Source organism: Thermobia domestica, chromosome 9 (genome assembly GCF_964235325.1).
Source record: "Thermobia domestica chromosome 9, izTheDome1.hap1.1, whole genome shotgun sequence".
Taxonomy (NCBI): domain Eukaryota; kingdom Metazoa; phylum Arthropoda; class Insecta; order Zygentoma; family Lepismatidae; genus Thermobia; species Thermobia domestica.
In genome coordinates, this window is record NC_137462.1 from 184,648,570 (window position 1) to 184,664,781 (window position 16,212).

Consider the following 16,212-nt stretch of genomic DNA (forward strand, 5'->3'; position numbering starts at 1 on the left):
CTCATGCCATTTATTTTATTTTTTTTTTCCTTTCCTGATAGTAATATTTTAAAATTGTGTATCTCTCTATTTTTTTTTCTTTCTTTCCTTTTTCTCCAAACCAAAAGTGCAATGAGAGAGTTCCTGTTTTGAAGGCAATGTGCCAAATGTGTTTCCGACCTGTTTTTGCCTCTTGACGACTTGCTTTCTTGTGTACAAACACACGAAACGTCCAAAGAGAGGTTCTTGGGCAAGTCAAGTTTTAAATATAGCTATAAAAGAGTATCGCAAAAAACGAAACAAATCAACAAGAAAAAAAGTTCTCCTACAATCTCTTCTTAACTTTTCTTTTCTAAAATGCCGAAAGAATTATGTTGTTTCATCTTTTGCTCTCCGTTTTTTCCTACTTTCTTTCCAATTCAATTCTCGCTCCATCCATTCTTTCTTTCTGATCCTTTCTTTTTAATTTTTTTGTTGGCAAGTATGACGGGTTGCATAGTCAATCAGGAAACCATGCCTTTTATAAATGTTCGGCGCTTAGCTTGTTTGACTCAGTCGAGGATTAGATGTAAGCGTGCGAGGAAGACTATAGCGACATCTGCATTCGTTGCAAAATAAACGTGACAGCGATAAGAAAGTCCAATAGCAAGCAGACTTGAATTAGTTTTACGTGTTAAAAAAAAAAAGTTATTTTTTTATTTCGTTCTTTCTTCTCAGTCAGAGTGCATGTTATAGTAAGAAGTGTTTGGTGTTGTTACTGTGTTATCAGTCATAAGTTGTGGGTGTGTGTTTGCCGTGTTCTTTAAAAGGAAATAAAAAAAAGGTGTTGATAATTGTGATTTCTTAATCAAAAAGGAAAGAATACATCGTGAAGAGAAAGTATATAAATAATTGTTTCAGTTTTAGTTCCTGTGCTCCGTTATTGCTGAATGTTGCACTACAACCGTCCGACTGGTGTTGTTGTGGCTACGTAGGCAAGATTTCAAAGCTACAGGCGGGAGGGGGGTTTACCCCTCGGCTATGCTCGACTGGTGACCTTAACAAGACAACCCAGCTGCTGGTGTAGTGAATAACGCTGCCGGTGTTCAGTTTTCGTTTGTGTATGTGCTTTTTTTTTTCTTATATATGTGTATATGATTTTTTGGATGAAACTCTTCTATCGTCGCTAACAAGCAATGTTTAAGCAAAAGTCTGTTCCTCTGTCAGTGATTCTACTAGTAGCTACTTCATTGGTCCAGCAGACTGTTTCAGGTAAGTGTTTTATTATTATTCTTATGATTTACTCATTGAACAACTACAGGAACTATGTTTTAAGCGGTTGCCTTGGGACGTTTTTCGTCTTATGTCACAATGTCATATTCCTTGTTTGGTCAATAAAAATCGGATTGTGCGTATGATGACTTTTTCTGTGTAAGTTGGCGTCCTTGCGTATATAAGCCGGCTTTGGCATATTTCAGCGCTGATTGGAAAGCACAGGGAGGGCCAGTCATTAAGAATTAAGCGAGGTGACTAATAGCGTCGATAGAAGCCAGGGAGCCATCTCACAAACCATACAAAAGTAGTATTTTTCTTTCCACAAGCCGTAAAACAAATACTAGCGTTGTTTCCCTAATTCGTCATATACCAATGTAATTTTATGACAATGCAATTGTGCCACTGAGTAACTAAATGTACTGTACATTGTACCGGGTTCGATTCCCAGTTGGCAATAGTGATTTCAGGAGGTTCGGTGATGTAATGGTAGAAGTTGTGTTCGGTAGACTGTACGCTCAACCGTTTTCAAAATTATAGCGTATACCCAGTCTCATACATGCTCGTTCTTTCGCAAGGTGGGTATACGGCATATACTCCCGTATACACCTCATTACATCCCCAGGGGTTATCCCGGTGGGAATCTCCCCCAGAGATAACAAATTCTCCCGTGTCATATTTCTGTTGTGTTCCATTTCGATATCTAGTATTTTTCTCAATTTTCACCCCCTCCCCCTCCATGTGTTGAAAGTCTGCCGGCGGAGAATCTGAAATCACCCCTGTCAATAAGGGTTCTTTTCTCGAATACAAATCTGAGTGAGTGGTGGTTCTAATCTCAATTTACACGGTAGGTTTCTTATCGTATAACCTCAATGCTGAAAACTCAATCCAAAATAAGCCTACATAGATATTTTGTTAGTTTTACGCTACTATAAATTATTATTATTATTATTATTATTATTATTATTATTATTATTATTATTATTATTATTATTATTATTATTATTATTATTATTATTATTATTGTTGTTGTTGTATCCCAGACACCTTTGCTACTCAGCTCCAAATTTGTCACGATACACATTTCGTATAATGTACCATGAAAATAACTATGTGGCTATGTAGTTCTCGTATGCGCCTTTCGTGTGAGAGATCCGGGTTCGATTGCTGGTGGGGCTGTTGTGGTTGAAATCCCATGTTAAACTGTAGGTCCACAGTTCTTATAGCCTCGCTGCTGAAAGGGACACTAAACTCTTAATTTAACCCACCAACGAAACCGACTCTGTGCAGCTTGAAAATATCCAGATCATAGTGTTCTTGTTGGCAATAGTGGCTTTAAAGAGTGGCCTGGAAGTGAAATTACCTCGGAACCAAATCTCTGATTTATACTCAATGTAGGTTACAATATTTTTGCAGTACTATTTTCACTTCTCCCGTGCATTCAGTTGCCCCGGACGAAATATTCTGAAATAACTACTGCCAATGGGTAAAATTGAAATATTACTGCAATAGAAAGATAAATGTATAAGAAGTCAATGTTACTATCGTTTTACAGTAGAACACGCATAGAAATGCTATAAATAAACGTTAACACAAAAAAACTGCGTAATATAGGGGGAAGCAACTGCATACTCTCTTAAGTTTTATGTACGATATAAGTCATAGTTAACTGCAAATGTCGCTCACTCCTGTCTCGCTTTTTTCTGCTCGTTATCACCTATTCGGTTTCAACATTCCGCGGTGAATTATGAAACCACGGGAAAAATGTAAAAGCACTAGCATAGTACGAGTTTTGAGGGCATCAAGAGCCAGTTTGTTGCAGAAATCGCTGTAGTTATAGCGATAATGTTTTCGTCGAAATATTCACCCAACCTATAGCAGTAATATATATATTCTAACCCATTGTCAATTTGTGTGGTGAAGGGTGAAGAAAGTATAAAAGTGATAATGGAATACGAGCTTTCAATAGGGCGTTAGGAGCTAGTGTTTGCAAGAAGATGCTGTACAGATAGAACGATGCCACTATCATAAGCTAGCCTGGGTCTCACGGTATGCCCTTTAGGCTAAAAGAGACTGTATGGGAAGAAACGAGAACTCCGAGAAAACTCAAACATACCACGTTTGTCCATCACAAAATCCACTTGGCGCGAGCAGGAACCGAACCAGGGTTCCCACACTCCAACCGGAGCTCTCTACCACTAAGCCATCACGATCCCTTTTGGCTATTTATGTCAATGGTTTCTAAAAGGCATTTTCAACCTGAAAGGTAAAAAGATATCATATGAATTAATGAAAATTGAAATTAAATTTTTAGTGTAATGCTCCACGGTTATGCCCTTTAGGACTAACGGACACGGATGATTAATAAAAGTAAATGATTAAATTTTTTGAGCTTTCTCACCGGGAATTGAACCCGAGATCACGTGCACATAGGTGCACACGCTAGCCATCAGACAAGTGAGAGCGCATATGAATTAATAGTATTTGTTTAAAGTTTAACTTTAAAAAAGAGAATAGAAAAGAAAATATGGAATAAATGGTGAAATGCACATCCATCCGTGTGAAATGCAAATAACCTTCAGCAGGGGAGTCAAAATCCTCCTATACCAACGCAAAATATTGTGAGCCATATGCAGAATCGTTCTGCCGCGTTTGATTAGTGCCATACTAAAGAGTTCCATTAACATACGTTTCCTGCAGTAGTCAAACCTATAGTATGACGCTAATCATACGTCAAAACGACTCTGCATAAGGCCAAATAAATGTATATGTTTGCATAGCGGCATTGTGAACCTCCTGAATTTTAAAATAAAGTCCTTTATAAAAAGGGGATTTTCCGGAGTGAAATGTTTCCATCGTGCCCTTGTTACATACGACATAGTTTTGTGAAGAAGAAAGAACAAGATGGATCTTTATTTTCCGTAGTAGATGAACTTTAAAGCTCTTTACATTATTCTAGCTATTCCATTAACAAAATTTGCGGCAATGTTTTTCTTCCAAGTTTTGATATCTCACTATGGAATGTACTAAATCTTAATGCTTATATCCCGGTATGAGTGCACCTTTGAATTTCCTCGTTTTTATCTAACTACTTATTGATAATATAATTACGTAAGTAATGTATCAACACAGTATATATAAAACAATAATATACCGGTGTCGCCACCTTAACGTATTGGAAGTGATTTCAGGTGTTCTTACCTTCTTGTCAGGTGTAGCAGAGGTTTTAATTCGTCCTCCGATTGGATCACAATCACAAACCCATTCGTTTCTTGTTCTTCCTTTTTGTAATTTGCAAGAAAGCTTTTAGGATTATCGTATTTTCCATGAGGAACTAGTTTAGTATGTCAGTGTAGCCATACCCAAATGCTGTTACAAAATGCGACGTAAAGTGCGAGGAGATTTATGAATTCATAAACTAAACGTAATCGTAACTAAATTAATATTCTTCATATTTGTACCCGACGACGATATATTATATAAATAGTTTGATAATAAAATTTATGGTATTTAATATAAGATGATTTATTCATCTGATCCATCAATAAAAGACATGCCAGTAGCACGAGTTAGATTCGATTCTGTGTGATTGGTGTTTGACATTCCTTTTCAGTATATTAACAATATGATATAATATTAGTACTGTGACAAGATGTACTCCTTTTTAACAGTATTACCAGCTGAACCTGCGCTGTCTACGCAGCGTATCATTCTAATATAAGCAGGAACCTACTTCCTCTCTTATAATTCCACATCCGAAAAAAGTTAAATGAAATTTTTCAGTTTTACGTCCGATGGTTATGCCGGCTAGGTTAAAAGAGACGGTGATGATGAGAAATGAATGCAATGGAATCAATAAAGTGGGATAAAAACCCATGAATACGGTGTTTGTTCACCACAAAACTCACTTGGCGCGAGCTGGGATCGAACCAGAGACCCCACGCACCAGAGGTGAACTCTACCACTGAGCCTCCGTGCCCTCTAGATCCACATCTGAGTACACCTCATTAACATTGTCGCTAGAGCATTCTTAAGGCTGATATCCTTCTGTTGGGCAACCTGTACAAGAGCTACGTATAGCGGGTTGACGGACATCGCAGGCGTTTTGCGTTAATCTGACCGTGAGTGGAAAAAAAAACTATTGCATACTTAAATAGAAGTCTGTCAAGAGTAATCTTATTGGCTCGAAACAATCATAAAACAAATTTGGAATCGACCAGCGAAAACGGTACTTTTGTAGAATCTCTGGTTTCCGAGATCTCATTGTCGAAAGGAATTGGTCGCAAACATATAAACGCAGCATTTCAAAATATTGTAAGGATCCGCACATCACGACAGAAGCACATGTCAATACAACGCGTGTTATTGATTATAAACAGTGTAGCAGACAAGAAACCGACACGGAAGACACCGAGGGAAACCGAAAAAAGACAGACCTCACGAAAGGACCCGAAGAGGACAAATAAAAGCCCAACCACCGAGGGACCTGGCATCAGTCGACCAACTGATCAACTAACCAACACCTGCCCTGAGCTCGCATTGGACTAGGGGTACACCTTTCCTTAACCCGAAGTCGCATTGGACTAGGGATCCTCACTACAACCAAGCCTCACGAAGCTGCCTTGGGCTGAGGGGCTTTCCTTCAAGACTCGCCAGAATTTGCAGATGTCTTGCAAACTGCTTTGAGAGAAAGGGCACCGTGCAAAACACCTATTTTCTCTCATCTGGTTAATAACAAGATAGACACTATTTTACTGTTTGTAATTAAAGACATTTGTAATTAGCAATTTTATAATAAATTGGTGAACGGGAAAAGACTAGCCAGAACCGTCATTTAGTCTCTACCTATAAAACCATCACAATATAGACTAGCTGAACTGAAGAAGCGCTTTCCACAGTGCATCGTTCACATATGAGAATGAATCTCCTTGTCATTCCTCACAACATCTGTACATGTCCCTTTACAGACACAAAACTGAAAAACGTCTTGATAAAAAAAAAAAAAAAAAAAGTCGAAGAGGGGTATCATAAAGGGGAGATTTTTCGATTATTTTTCAATATTTCGCACTGTTGTGCAAGATTTGAGCCTACTTCCGATTGAAGTTTCTAGTTCATGTATGAGATCAGTGTTTTCTTTCTTATTGCATGCAGTATGTAATAAACAAATATTATTCACACAATTAATTATATCAATGATATATGGTGTTCATTGGCAAAACACTCCAAACAATAAAAACTCATCTTATAAACCTAGCATTTTGAAGTTCAAGTGTTCTATACATTTTCCTGGCCAAAACTAGCAAATACTGTGTACTTACCGTGCTCATGGAAGATGTATTTAACGTGAAATAAGACTATTCACTATTCTAAAGTTAACAATGTTCTGAGTGCACATAGGATACAGTCTCAATCATTCAAAGGCAAATAAGCCCATAACGATTAACAAAGAGCCGGATACACCTTCTTGCCTTAATGCAGGGATGCAAATAAACAACAAAGTTTTACTAGCCCAAGGAAAAAGCTACTAGCCCAAATCCCACAATAGAAACCATTTGCTTACCATCGGTATAATATTAAATACTCACCCGCACTGATGAACCACTCGCCCCGGGCGAGTGGTTATTTGCATCCCTGCCTTAATGTAACCAGGCTAACTGGCTCGCGGAAGCAAACTGCACACAACACAGAATTAGCAACATTTACAGAAAATATTATTCGCAGCCCATGGAATACAATCACTCAACATATTGGGTCGATGCATAAGTTCGTGCGGTTCTTATATTTTATTTTTATTCTGCTTTCTGTTAATTCAAATAAAATACAACATAGACATAATATTAACATATTCTACGAGTGTAACAATATTGCCTACATTTTACTGTCACTCACATTAACTCACAATCACTCAGTGATGTATTCACCTCTACTCTCTACGACCTTCTGCCAACGTTCAGGTAGCAGTTCAATGCTTCGTCTGTAGAACTGTTTTGGTTTTGACTGGAAGAAATCTGTTAGCCATTGGTCAAAAGGAGCTTTTTTGTGCGGTTCTTTCAGCAATTGCTTCATTCCCGTACACTACACAAATTGTTCTCGCAGTTTCTGCTGCACTGGATCCTCGGTTAAACTCGAAAAGTAAAATGTGAAGGAAATCATCACTTTTCTCAACTTGACATTCCATATTAGTTTGCCTGAAATATATACAATGATACGTTCACAATCAAGAAAACATATGTTTCACAAACACAAACTCCAAACTACGGTAAAACAACGGAATAACGACAAACAATCACTTCACGCCGGATTGTTGCCAATCACAGAAGAAGACCACACGAACTTATGCATCGACCTTATATAATCGTGTTTACATAGAGAGTGTCTTTCGAAATTCATCGTATTTGTGGATCATCATGCGCACATCGACAAAGTTTTTAGTAGGAGATGCAACAGTTAACCACCCATTGAGAAATATAGATTAATTACTCAAGAAAAGTAATTAATTTATTGAAAATTCGCTCCCCTTTTAGCTCGGAGGCTGTAAGGCAGAATTACATCAAGAGGGGTTTGTACCCGAAGTAAGGACAGTAGGGGAACATTTTGTCATTCTGGAAAAAAAAAATGAAAGAAGGCAAATACGTCATCTTCTGTCGGAAAAGCAAATCACAGTATTCGACGCTGTAGAGCAATAAAAGGGCGACGAATCGAATTGTATTCTACACTGTATAAGTATTATGCATGTCAATCGTGTATGATTTGATTTTAAATTCCCTTTTCAGCAGCGAGACTATATGAGATGTGGACCTACAGCTTAACGTGGGATCCAAACCATATGAGCTTCCACTGGGAATCGAACCCCGATCTCCCACTGCAAAGGCGCGTATGCTACCACTTAGCCACGAGGGAGCTCACTACATGTAAATTAGCAAAATACTTAGGCCCTCAAGTTTGTATTATTAAAATGTAAATAGTAACAGCAGCGGATAAAATTGTAAAGAGTATCAGATTTTTAAGATGTTAACACACATACATTCGTTACAGTTTTCTTTGGTTTGGAACTTCACTGTTCCTGTCGGTCTGTTAGCTGCTCCAATAATAACGTAAATAAATTAAACACGATTCGCTAATTATACGTAAGGGGCCATGATGCTGGGTTAGTATGTACACTCATTTATTGTGTGAAAGAATGTGTTGTGTCTCAGAACTTTTCTTTGAAAGCTTCTTTTAAACTGAGCAATGCATAGTTTTATTGTGATAACGTGACCTTGAATCTTTTTTAAACCTGCGTTTTGCCTATGAAATGACGTAGTTAACTGCAATTGCAAGCTCGTACATGCAATGCTTGTGTTTCTAATGTAGACTTGATTCAGTTATATTCATTTCAGACACACTCTGACATAAAACCTAAGCCGCATTTAACAAAATTTGGCCTTTAATTTATGCTTTAATGATCTTATTGTTGCATAAAATGATATACATTTATTGCAATGTGTCAAATAGAAATAGTATTTAAAATAATGAATTTAAATTTTCGTTATCAAAATGAAAGCTTCGTACTAATAGGTAGTGACGTAGCTCACAAACTTTATTTTATTATTATTACAATTATTTTGAACGTTAAAAAAATGGTGAAGAGTGTTAAACAATAAATAATACAATCAGTAGACAATCAGTAGGTTCAGGGGCTATAAGATTGATTCACTGTATAAACGGGCATACTATCAGTACACAACTATTAGGCGGGAAAAGAAATTATGAGTGGAATCGTTTGTTTAAATAATAATAATAATAATAAAGCATAAAATAATCGTGTGCGAAAGGGGTATAAAAGAGTTTTTTGTTTAAATATAGACATTATCATCTTATAGGAGGGGGTATCAAAAAGTTTATGCAATCGCCTGGAAGAAAAAAAAAACACCTTTGGGGCCATAATGGCATTAAACTTCCTTTATGTAGTCACCTTGCTTCGTGACAGATTATTGCCAACGGCTCTTCACTTTGTGTAAGCCGTTTTGTGTAGAAGTCTATAGAAATCTGTAGAAATCTGTAGAAATAAGTCTACTTCAAACGTAAGGGCTTTAAACCACATTTCTAGTTCAGAAATGACCATTCTTTTAGTGAATGTATCATTTCTGTTAAACGAAAGAAATCACGTGGTGGGTGAAACAGGATTTTATAACCTAACTGCACTGTCTTCGCTATGGATGCATTGGTTGTATAAGCTGGTGCATTATCTACCAACAGTAGCATCCTTTTACTGAGTATTCCTCTATGTTTGGTCTCAGTTTCTCTCGTAATCGAGCTTGGAGATAAGTATAATATTGACTACTAATAGTTTAACCATCTGGCAGATAGTCTGTCATGATCATCCCTTCACAGTCCCACAACGCAGACTTCATCACTTTTTCGGCAGACTTTACACCTTTGTCTTTTTTAAGAATGGGAAGGGGAGTTCCACTACTTACTCATTTCCTTTGCTTCATGGTCATAAAGAAATGTCCAGCTTTCATCCATTGTCACTAGTTGGCAAAAAAAAAAAAAAAAAGTCCTCTTCATTATACTCACTGCGATCTAACATTTCCCTTGAAGCTCCCTGTCGAAGTCTCTTCCGGATGGGGTAAGCTAGCAGCCTGGCATTCATCGGACATTTTCTGAAGATGCATCGGCTATGAATTATATCCCAAACTAATCAATAGCTAACACTTATTTCAGCTACAACGCTTTTAATGATCCTATTGTCTTCGAGTATGATCTCCATTTTCTCCGTCATTAGGGCATTATCCGTGGAAGATGTTCTCTCCCAGATCTAGGGGCGTCCAAAGTGGCCATATATCCAGTCTGAAATTGCTGGTTTCAAGTAGATACCATCTCATAGGAGAAATTGTTTTAATCTCCTCTTGAATTTGTTTTGCTGATTTCCCTGGACATGAAAGAATTGCATAACGTGCCGTGTCTTAAGTTCGTTAGTCATTGCACCTTGAGTTACTTGCCTGTAAAAATAAATAAATAAATAAATAAAAATGAATAAAGAAAAAGAAAGCAAAGAACAATATCCCTACTAATCAATATTTTGTATACTTACCTTAGAAAAAACAAGTTATACGCATGTCGGGGGGCAGGGGGGCGTAGTTCGTCTCTTAAATGGTTACTCGAACTTCTTGATATCCTCTTATATAGGATAGGCCAAAAGTCTTCATTCAAAAAGAATCTCCATAAGGTCTTCACATGATACTTATCACGTGTGACACTACCATGCTCATGGACTTGGAATTTTCATATTCATGGATAAGAAGTGGAGTTCCGTATAGTGCCTATCACTATCGTCTTACCTATCGCCCCTTGATTTTTACCTGTAGGGTGATTGGTACAAGATGGGAATTGTCAGCGTGAAACAATCTCGAGGAATGAATCTTGGAGGCTTGTGTGCGTGCATCCATAGCATCGGAGATTGCTGACTGTGTGAATGATTGTAGCGTCTACATGTTTCCGTAATAATGGGCGACATACAGAATATAAATTGTTCTAGTGTGAGGGTCTAAGCTAGAGTAAGACCACCAATTTTTGAGACCTTTTTTATCTACCCTCTATATGTCTTGTAGTACGTTATATATTTGATAAAGAAAGAAAACAAAAGTGTCGTGGCACTTCGTACTCAAGTGGCTAACGCACATGGTCCAGGGTTCGACCTCTAGATCTCCAATAAAGGTAGCTATTTGACACGAATACAAACTTGGGTAGTAGGTCAGATCGTATTTAAGCAGTGAGCCACTCCACCTCGATACTGGAAAGGATGTTGAATTTTAATCAAACACTAATACTTGTAATATCAGTTAAAAACACAAATTAACACTTGGGAATACCTGTTTTCTCACCAAACAGAAGGACCAGTCTTTCTACACCATGTAGCACATAATCGAAAAGGATCCAAAATAGCGCTACCTCCCTTTATGTAACATAGTCGTTATGTGGAATGTGATATGGCGTCAGAAGTGATTTGGAGATGTAAATGTTGAAGTTGGAAAGATCTCGACAACAATAATGAACTTCGTGATTAAGGGACTCGCCAAGTCAACACAGCACCAACCGAAGTTCGTTATCGGATGTCATGTTGTGACTATTGAATTTACAATTAAACCCACTACGCACTCTTGATATATTATTTCTCCAAATATTGCTGTACTTTGTGTTAGAAAATATTTAGTCAAATGTTGGACTATCTACTGATGTGAAATGTAAAATGAGTGGATGGCTGAACCTTATGCATCACTGCACATTTTACTCGTAACAAATATATTAGATCATTTACATGTTTGACTTTAATTCATTTCAATGTGTATTTTTCGATATTGTGTATTGCTTCTACGTAATTATGTTATAAGAATCAAAATTTTGTTCTGTGTACAATTGTCTATAAAAGAGAGTAAAAGAAATGGGTTTCTTGATCTGTTGTGTAGTACAGTGCGCAATGTTTGTGCTTGTTTTGGTTTAGTGAAGGGGACCATGTTTTGACGGACACAAGGAGTTGTTTTGTCTCTCCCAGTCGGTTGTTAAGACCCAGGTGGTGATGGAGGCGTGTTGTAGTAAAATAAAAATAAAAAAGTACTTTTTCTTTTTGCTTCCTCCTCTCTCTTTTTTTCCTCTTCATTTGGACGTGCTTTGAAACTGGTTCAAGCAAGACTAAACGTGGAGCCAGCGAGTGAGCACACCTCTGGACTCGCGCTTTAGCTTTGCTTCGTTGGATCGGGATTGGGGGATGAGGAATTAGCGCGCGCTTAACTCTTTCCTCCCCCTCTTTCTCACTCTCTTGTTGGTGTGTGTGGCGACTAGGCGCGTTCATGGGAATTGCCACCTGTGTTGAAACGGTCGGCAGATTTATGGATAATGGGCTTACAATGCACCTCGAACTACGCCTTGTTTCCCAATAAGGGAAAATATCTTCCTTGATTTAGATCTTTACGAATTTTTAAATAATTTAGTGAATTTTAATTAGTTGTAAAATATGTACTGGTTGTCTTCAGATCCTGTCATCACACCGAATAAAAAAAAAATTGTTCAAGCTGTTCATGAAGTAACAAAATATGATGTGGTACAATTCTCAGTGAAAGTACGCACATATATTAGAATAAGTGATTAATATTAACCGGTTGCTGCTTTCTTTAGTTAGCAACTATATTGTTTGGAACCAAAAATGTTAACTTCTGCAACCTTGCAGTATCGTTACCACCGGAAATGATTAAATTACTTGACTTACCTATATGGCGTCCTTTGGTCACTTATAGAACGTGCAAACCAAATAAATAAGAGTACAGTTTCCTTTGACGTAAGTAAGATGCAATGTTCCGTGTAGTGAGTGATATATATTAAATCGAAGTAAATTGGACCGAACAAATGTCCATTTTAACTGTAGACTCATACACTGATATAATTTACACCAGCGCTTCAGCTGGTCTAACGGATAGCGTTTGCTGCTTCGGTGCATATGTAATCCCAATTTCGATTCCCGGGAGGAGAGCATTGAAGAGACGTGAACGCATTATGATAGTTGGGATTCCACCTTAGATTGTAAATCTATGTTTCATAGCCCCGGCAGGGGTGAAAGTGGGGGGAGCACAGGAGGAAGACGTCCCCCATTCCTAAAAAAATTACAATGGGAAAAGATATGCACGGGGAACTGCGTGACGTCATGCGTTCCCCTACCTTTTCAGATCGACTTTTACCCCTGAGGGTCGGTGCCGAAAAGGTACATTAAACTTCAAAAATAAATAAATAAAAAGATTTACTCCTCAAAGATATATGTGAAAATGCATACACAAATAGTGCTATACCGAACGCGTTGCAGGAATCCCAGGAGTTTATTTTCGACAAAACATGAGCGTCTTCTCCCTTATTCCCCGTATAGATAAGTCAAGCAATTTAAATACTCCCAGTGGTGACGACAGTGCAAATTTTTGCAGAAGTTAGCATTTTCAGTTCCGAACAATATTATTGTTAGCTAAAGAAAACATCGACCGGCTAATGTTTCTTAATTATTCTGATAAAATACGTGAATGAATTATTATTTAATAGGGGTGTGAGTAGCAAAACTATTAATATTTGTCTCTCATAAGATACGTGTCGTTACCTTTGATCCATTTATTCTTTTAGTTTCAATTTTTTTTTCTTGGAGAAAGTTTAAACAAAAATTGCAAAGTCAACGCAAAGGCAGCATAGGTCAGTGGCGGATCCAGGAGGGCAATCGCCACCCCAGAAGAGGAAAGTTTTTTTTTTTTTTATTTTATATATAAATAAAACCATCCGAGAGTTTGGAGCTCTTAAAAGTAGCTCTAAGTAGCAGTATTACAACCCCCCCCAGAAGTCCGTCCTGGATCCGCCCTGCCATAGGTTATAGTACATTTCTGTAAAATTCACTGGAGATAAATAATGCCGGTTGTACTAACGGAAATACGTCATGCTTGACTCATTCATTAGGAAAGGATATCGTCTTAGATATCACTGATCCTGTTTATTATTGTTATTATTCTGTCTTTTGGCAGGTCCTGGGACTAATTAGTTTTTTTTTTTGGGGGGGGGAAGGGTAAGGTTTGGCTTGGAAATGTTTCCACGTTTCTCGATCTTCAGCTTCCTCTTTTAACTCCCAATACTTTCTTCTATTCTTCTAATCATCAATCAGTTGTCTTCTTCTTCTTCGTATTTCTAGCTTTCTTTCCATCTTTATCAAGACAATTTCTTGTAGGAGGTTTCCAATTCAGTTGGCCTCTGGCGAAATGCGTCCTCTTGTGTCCTAGTCGTTTTAAAACATCTTCATTTGTTAATCTCTCTCTGTCCATTTTATCTTCTCCATTTTCCTCCCAACACATTTCGAAGCTCTCTAAATATTTCTTCTCCTACTTCTATAATGTCCAAGTTTCTGAATGATAAAGTCCAATACTTCTATATAGCACTTGACCAACTTCTTCTTCAGTCCAATATTAAGGCTACTATAAATAGTTAAGAGTGGTCTTTTCTTGTTAAATGCTTATTTGGCTATACCAATTCTTGACCTGATCTCTTTGATGCAGTAAGCGTCTCTCGTCAAAATACTTCCCAGATAACTTGAAATGAGCGACCTCTTCAAGTTTTCTTTGTTCTACTCTGACCCGTAATGGCACGTTTCTACGGAATATGTTTAGTAATAACTTATTCCGCATCAGAGGCGGATCCAGGACGGACTTCTGGTTTTTTTGTAATACTGATACTTAGAGCTACTTTTAAGAGCTCCAAACTTTGGTATATTTATATATAAAATAAGAAAGTTTATTCTTCTAGGAGGGACGATCGCCCCCCTTGGATTCGCCACTGTTTCGCATATCATTTCTTTAAATCGTAGGATCACTCAAATGATCCTTATAAGATTGTAATGTAGTGTACTTCGCATAATTACACTTGGACGAAAGTTTTTTTTTTTTTTTCAATAGATTGGTAGAGCGATTATGTCGCCAATGAAGTCAGTTGGTAAACATCCTCATGAATAACGGTGGCTTTTAAAGTGGCTATGCATATCCCAGGGACGGATCCAGGGGAGGCGATCGGGGCGATCCCCCCAGAAGAGGAAACTTTCTTATTTTATATATATAAATAAAACTCATCCAAAAGTTTGAAGCCCTTAAAAGTAACAGTATGACAACCCATCGCTCCTCCCCCCCCCAGAAGTCGGTCCTGGATCCGCCCCTGGCATATCCCATTTCCAGTACAATTGAAACAAAGGTGCATGATTGTAGACTGCTAGAAATTATACATCGCGTTGTTAGATGGTGCAGTACCAACAATCATCCAGCACTTAACATCTAACAGACGAAACTGAAACTTTACTGTGATTAGCAAGCAGAATTCGTCTTTCTACACTGATTATCGAACTTTGCTTCAACTTTTCGTGTTTTAAGTTGGGTTTCGCGTCCGTATGCAACACAAAAGTATTGACAAGACCAGGGACGTACGCAGGAGGTGGGTCCTGCGGGTACGGACACCCCCACCACGGAATTTCGATTTTTGTATAAATTTAGCCTAATTTTAGGGGCAATGTTAGGAATTTTAATATAAAATACCCTGATATTGAGCTTGGATCCCCCCGAAATAAATTCCTGCATACGCTACTGGACAGGACTTATTATTAACGTGGCTTCAAAAGGGCGATTAAAAAGCTTGAATCAGTTGCAATTGGTAAGGCGCACAGAACATCATGTAATATCAACCCACACCACACTACCTTGCAGGGAAAAATTCTTTGTACAATGCTGTTTTTCGAGGATTTTCTCTTCATTATGTTGTGTCGTAAGTTAATGCATAACAGGAATTCTTGTTTTGTCTTAAAGATAACAATTTAGCAATGTGATTTTTACTGTAACCAAGGGGCACCCGAAGGGGGCAGGGGCCGGCCCCCGTGGCTCACCAAAATGTATACGTAACATAACAAACCACGTATATTAAATACCAGAAATACACTGAAAAAAAGATTTGGTCAAATTGACCAAAAAATAGGTGCTGGTTACCAAATCGTTTGGTCAATATAGCACCAACCAAACGTTTGGTCACCAGCACGAAATCATTTGGTTGCAGGAACCTAGTATTTGGTTATCATTACCAAATATGCATTTGGTAATTTTGACCAATTAAGTAGGATTTGGTTGGGAATACAAAAATTTGGTTAAAATTATCCAGGTTTGGTGCTTGGAACTAAGTAATTTGGTTGTAAATACTAAACGTGCATTTAGTGAATTTGACCAAAACATTTGGTAGCAACTAAATTGAAATTAAAAATAGAAATTTCATTCTATTAATTCTATGAAAATAGGTCAAAACTACCTTAAACTTGAGCTAACCCGTTCCTACCTCTACCCTACTTATCCTTATCTTACTCTACTGTGTCCTACCCTACTCTACTACACTCTTTTAAAATGGTCGTACATATCGATGCGCAGCTGGAGCGTGTATTGTAAAGTTTACCCAAGGCGC

The 16,212-nt window shown here is 37.7% G+C and overlaps 1 protein-coding gene across 4 annotated transcripts in view; it reads left to right on the plus strand.

The window, feature by feature from the left end:
* The first annotated feature begins 546 nt into the window (after positions 1–546).
* LOC145660497 (cysteine-rich motor neuron 1 protein-like) overlaps positions 547–16,212 on the plus strand; it is a 473,023-nt gene continuing 457,357 nt past the window's right edge. For all 4 annotated transcript variants that reach the window (XM_081725618.1, XM_081725620.1, XM_081725619.1 and 1 more), the window contains exon 1: positions 547–1,230. In XM_081725618.1, the coding sequence (XP_081581744.1) occupies positions 1,155–1,230 (76 nt within the window). In that variant the 5' untranslated portion in view covers positions 547–1,154. The remainder of the gene's footprint in view (positions 1,231–16,212) is intronic.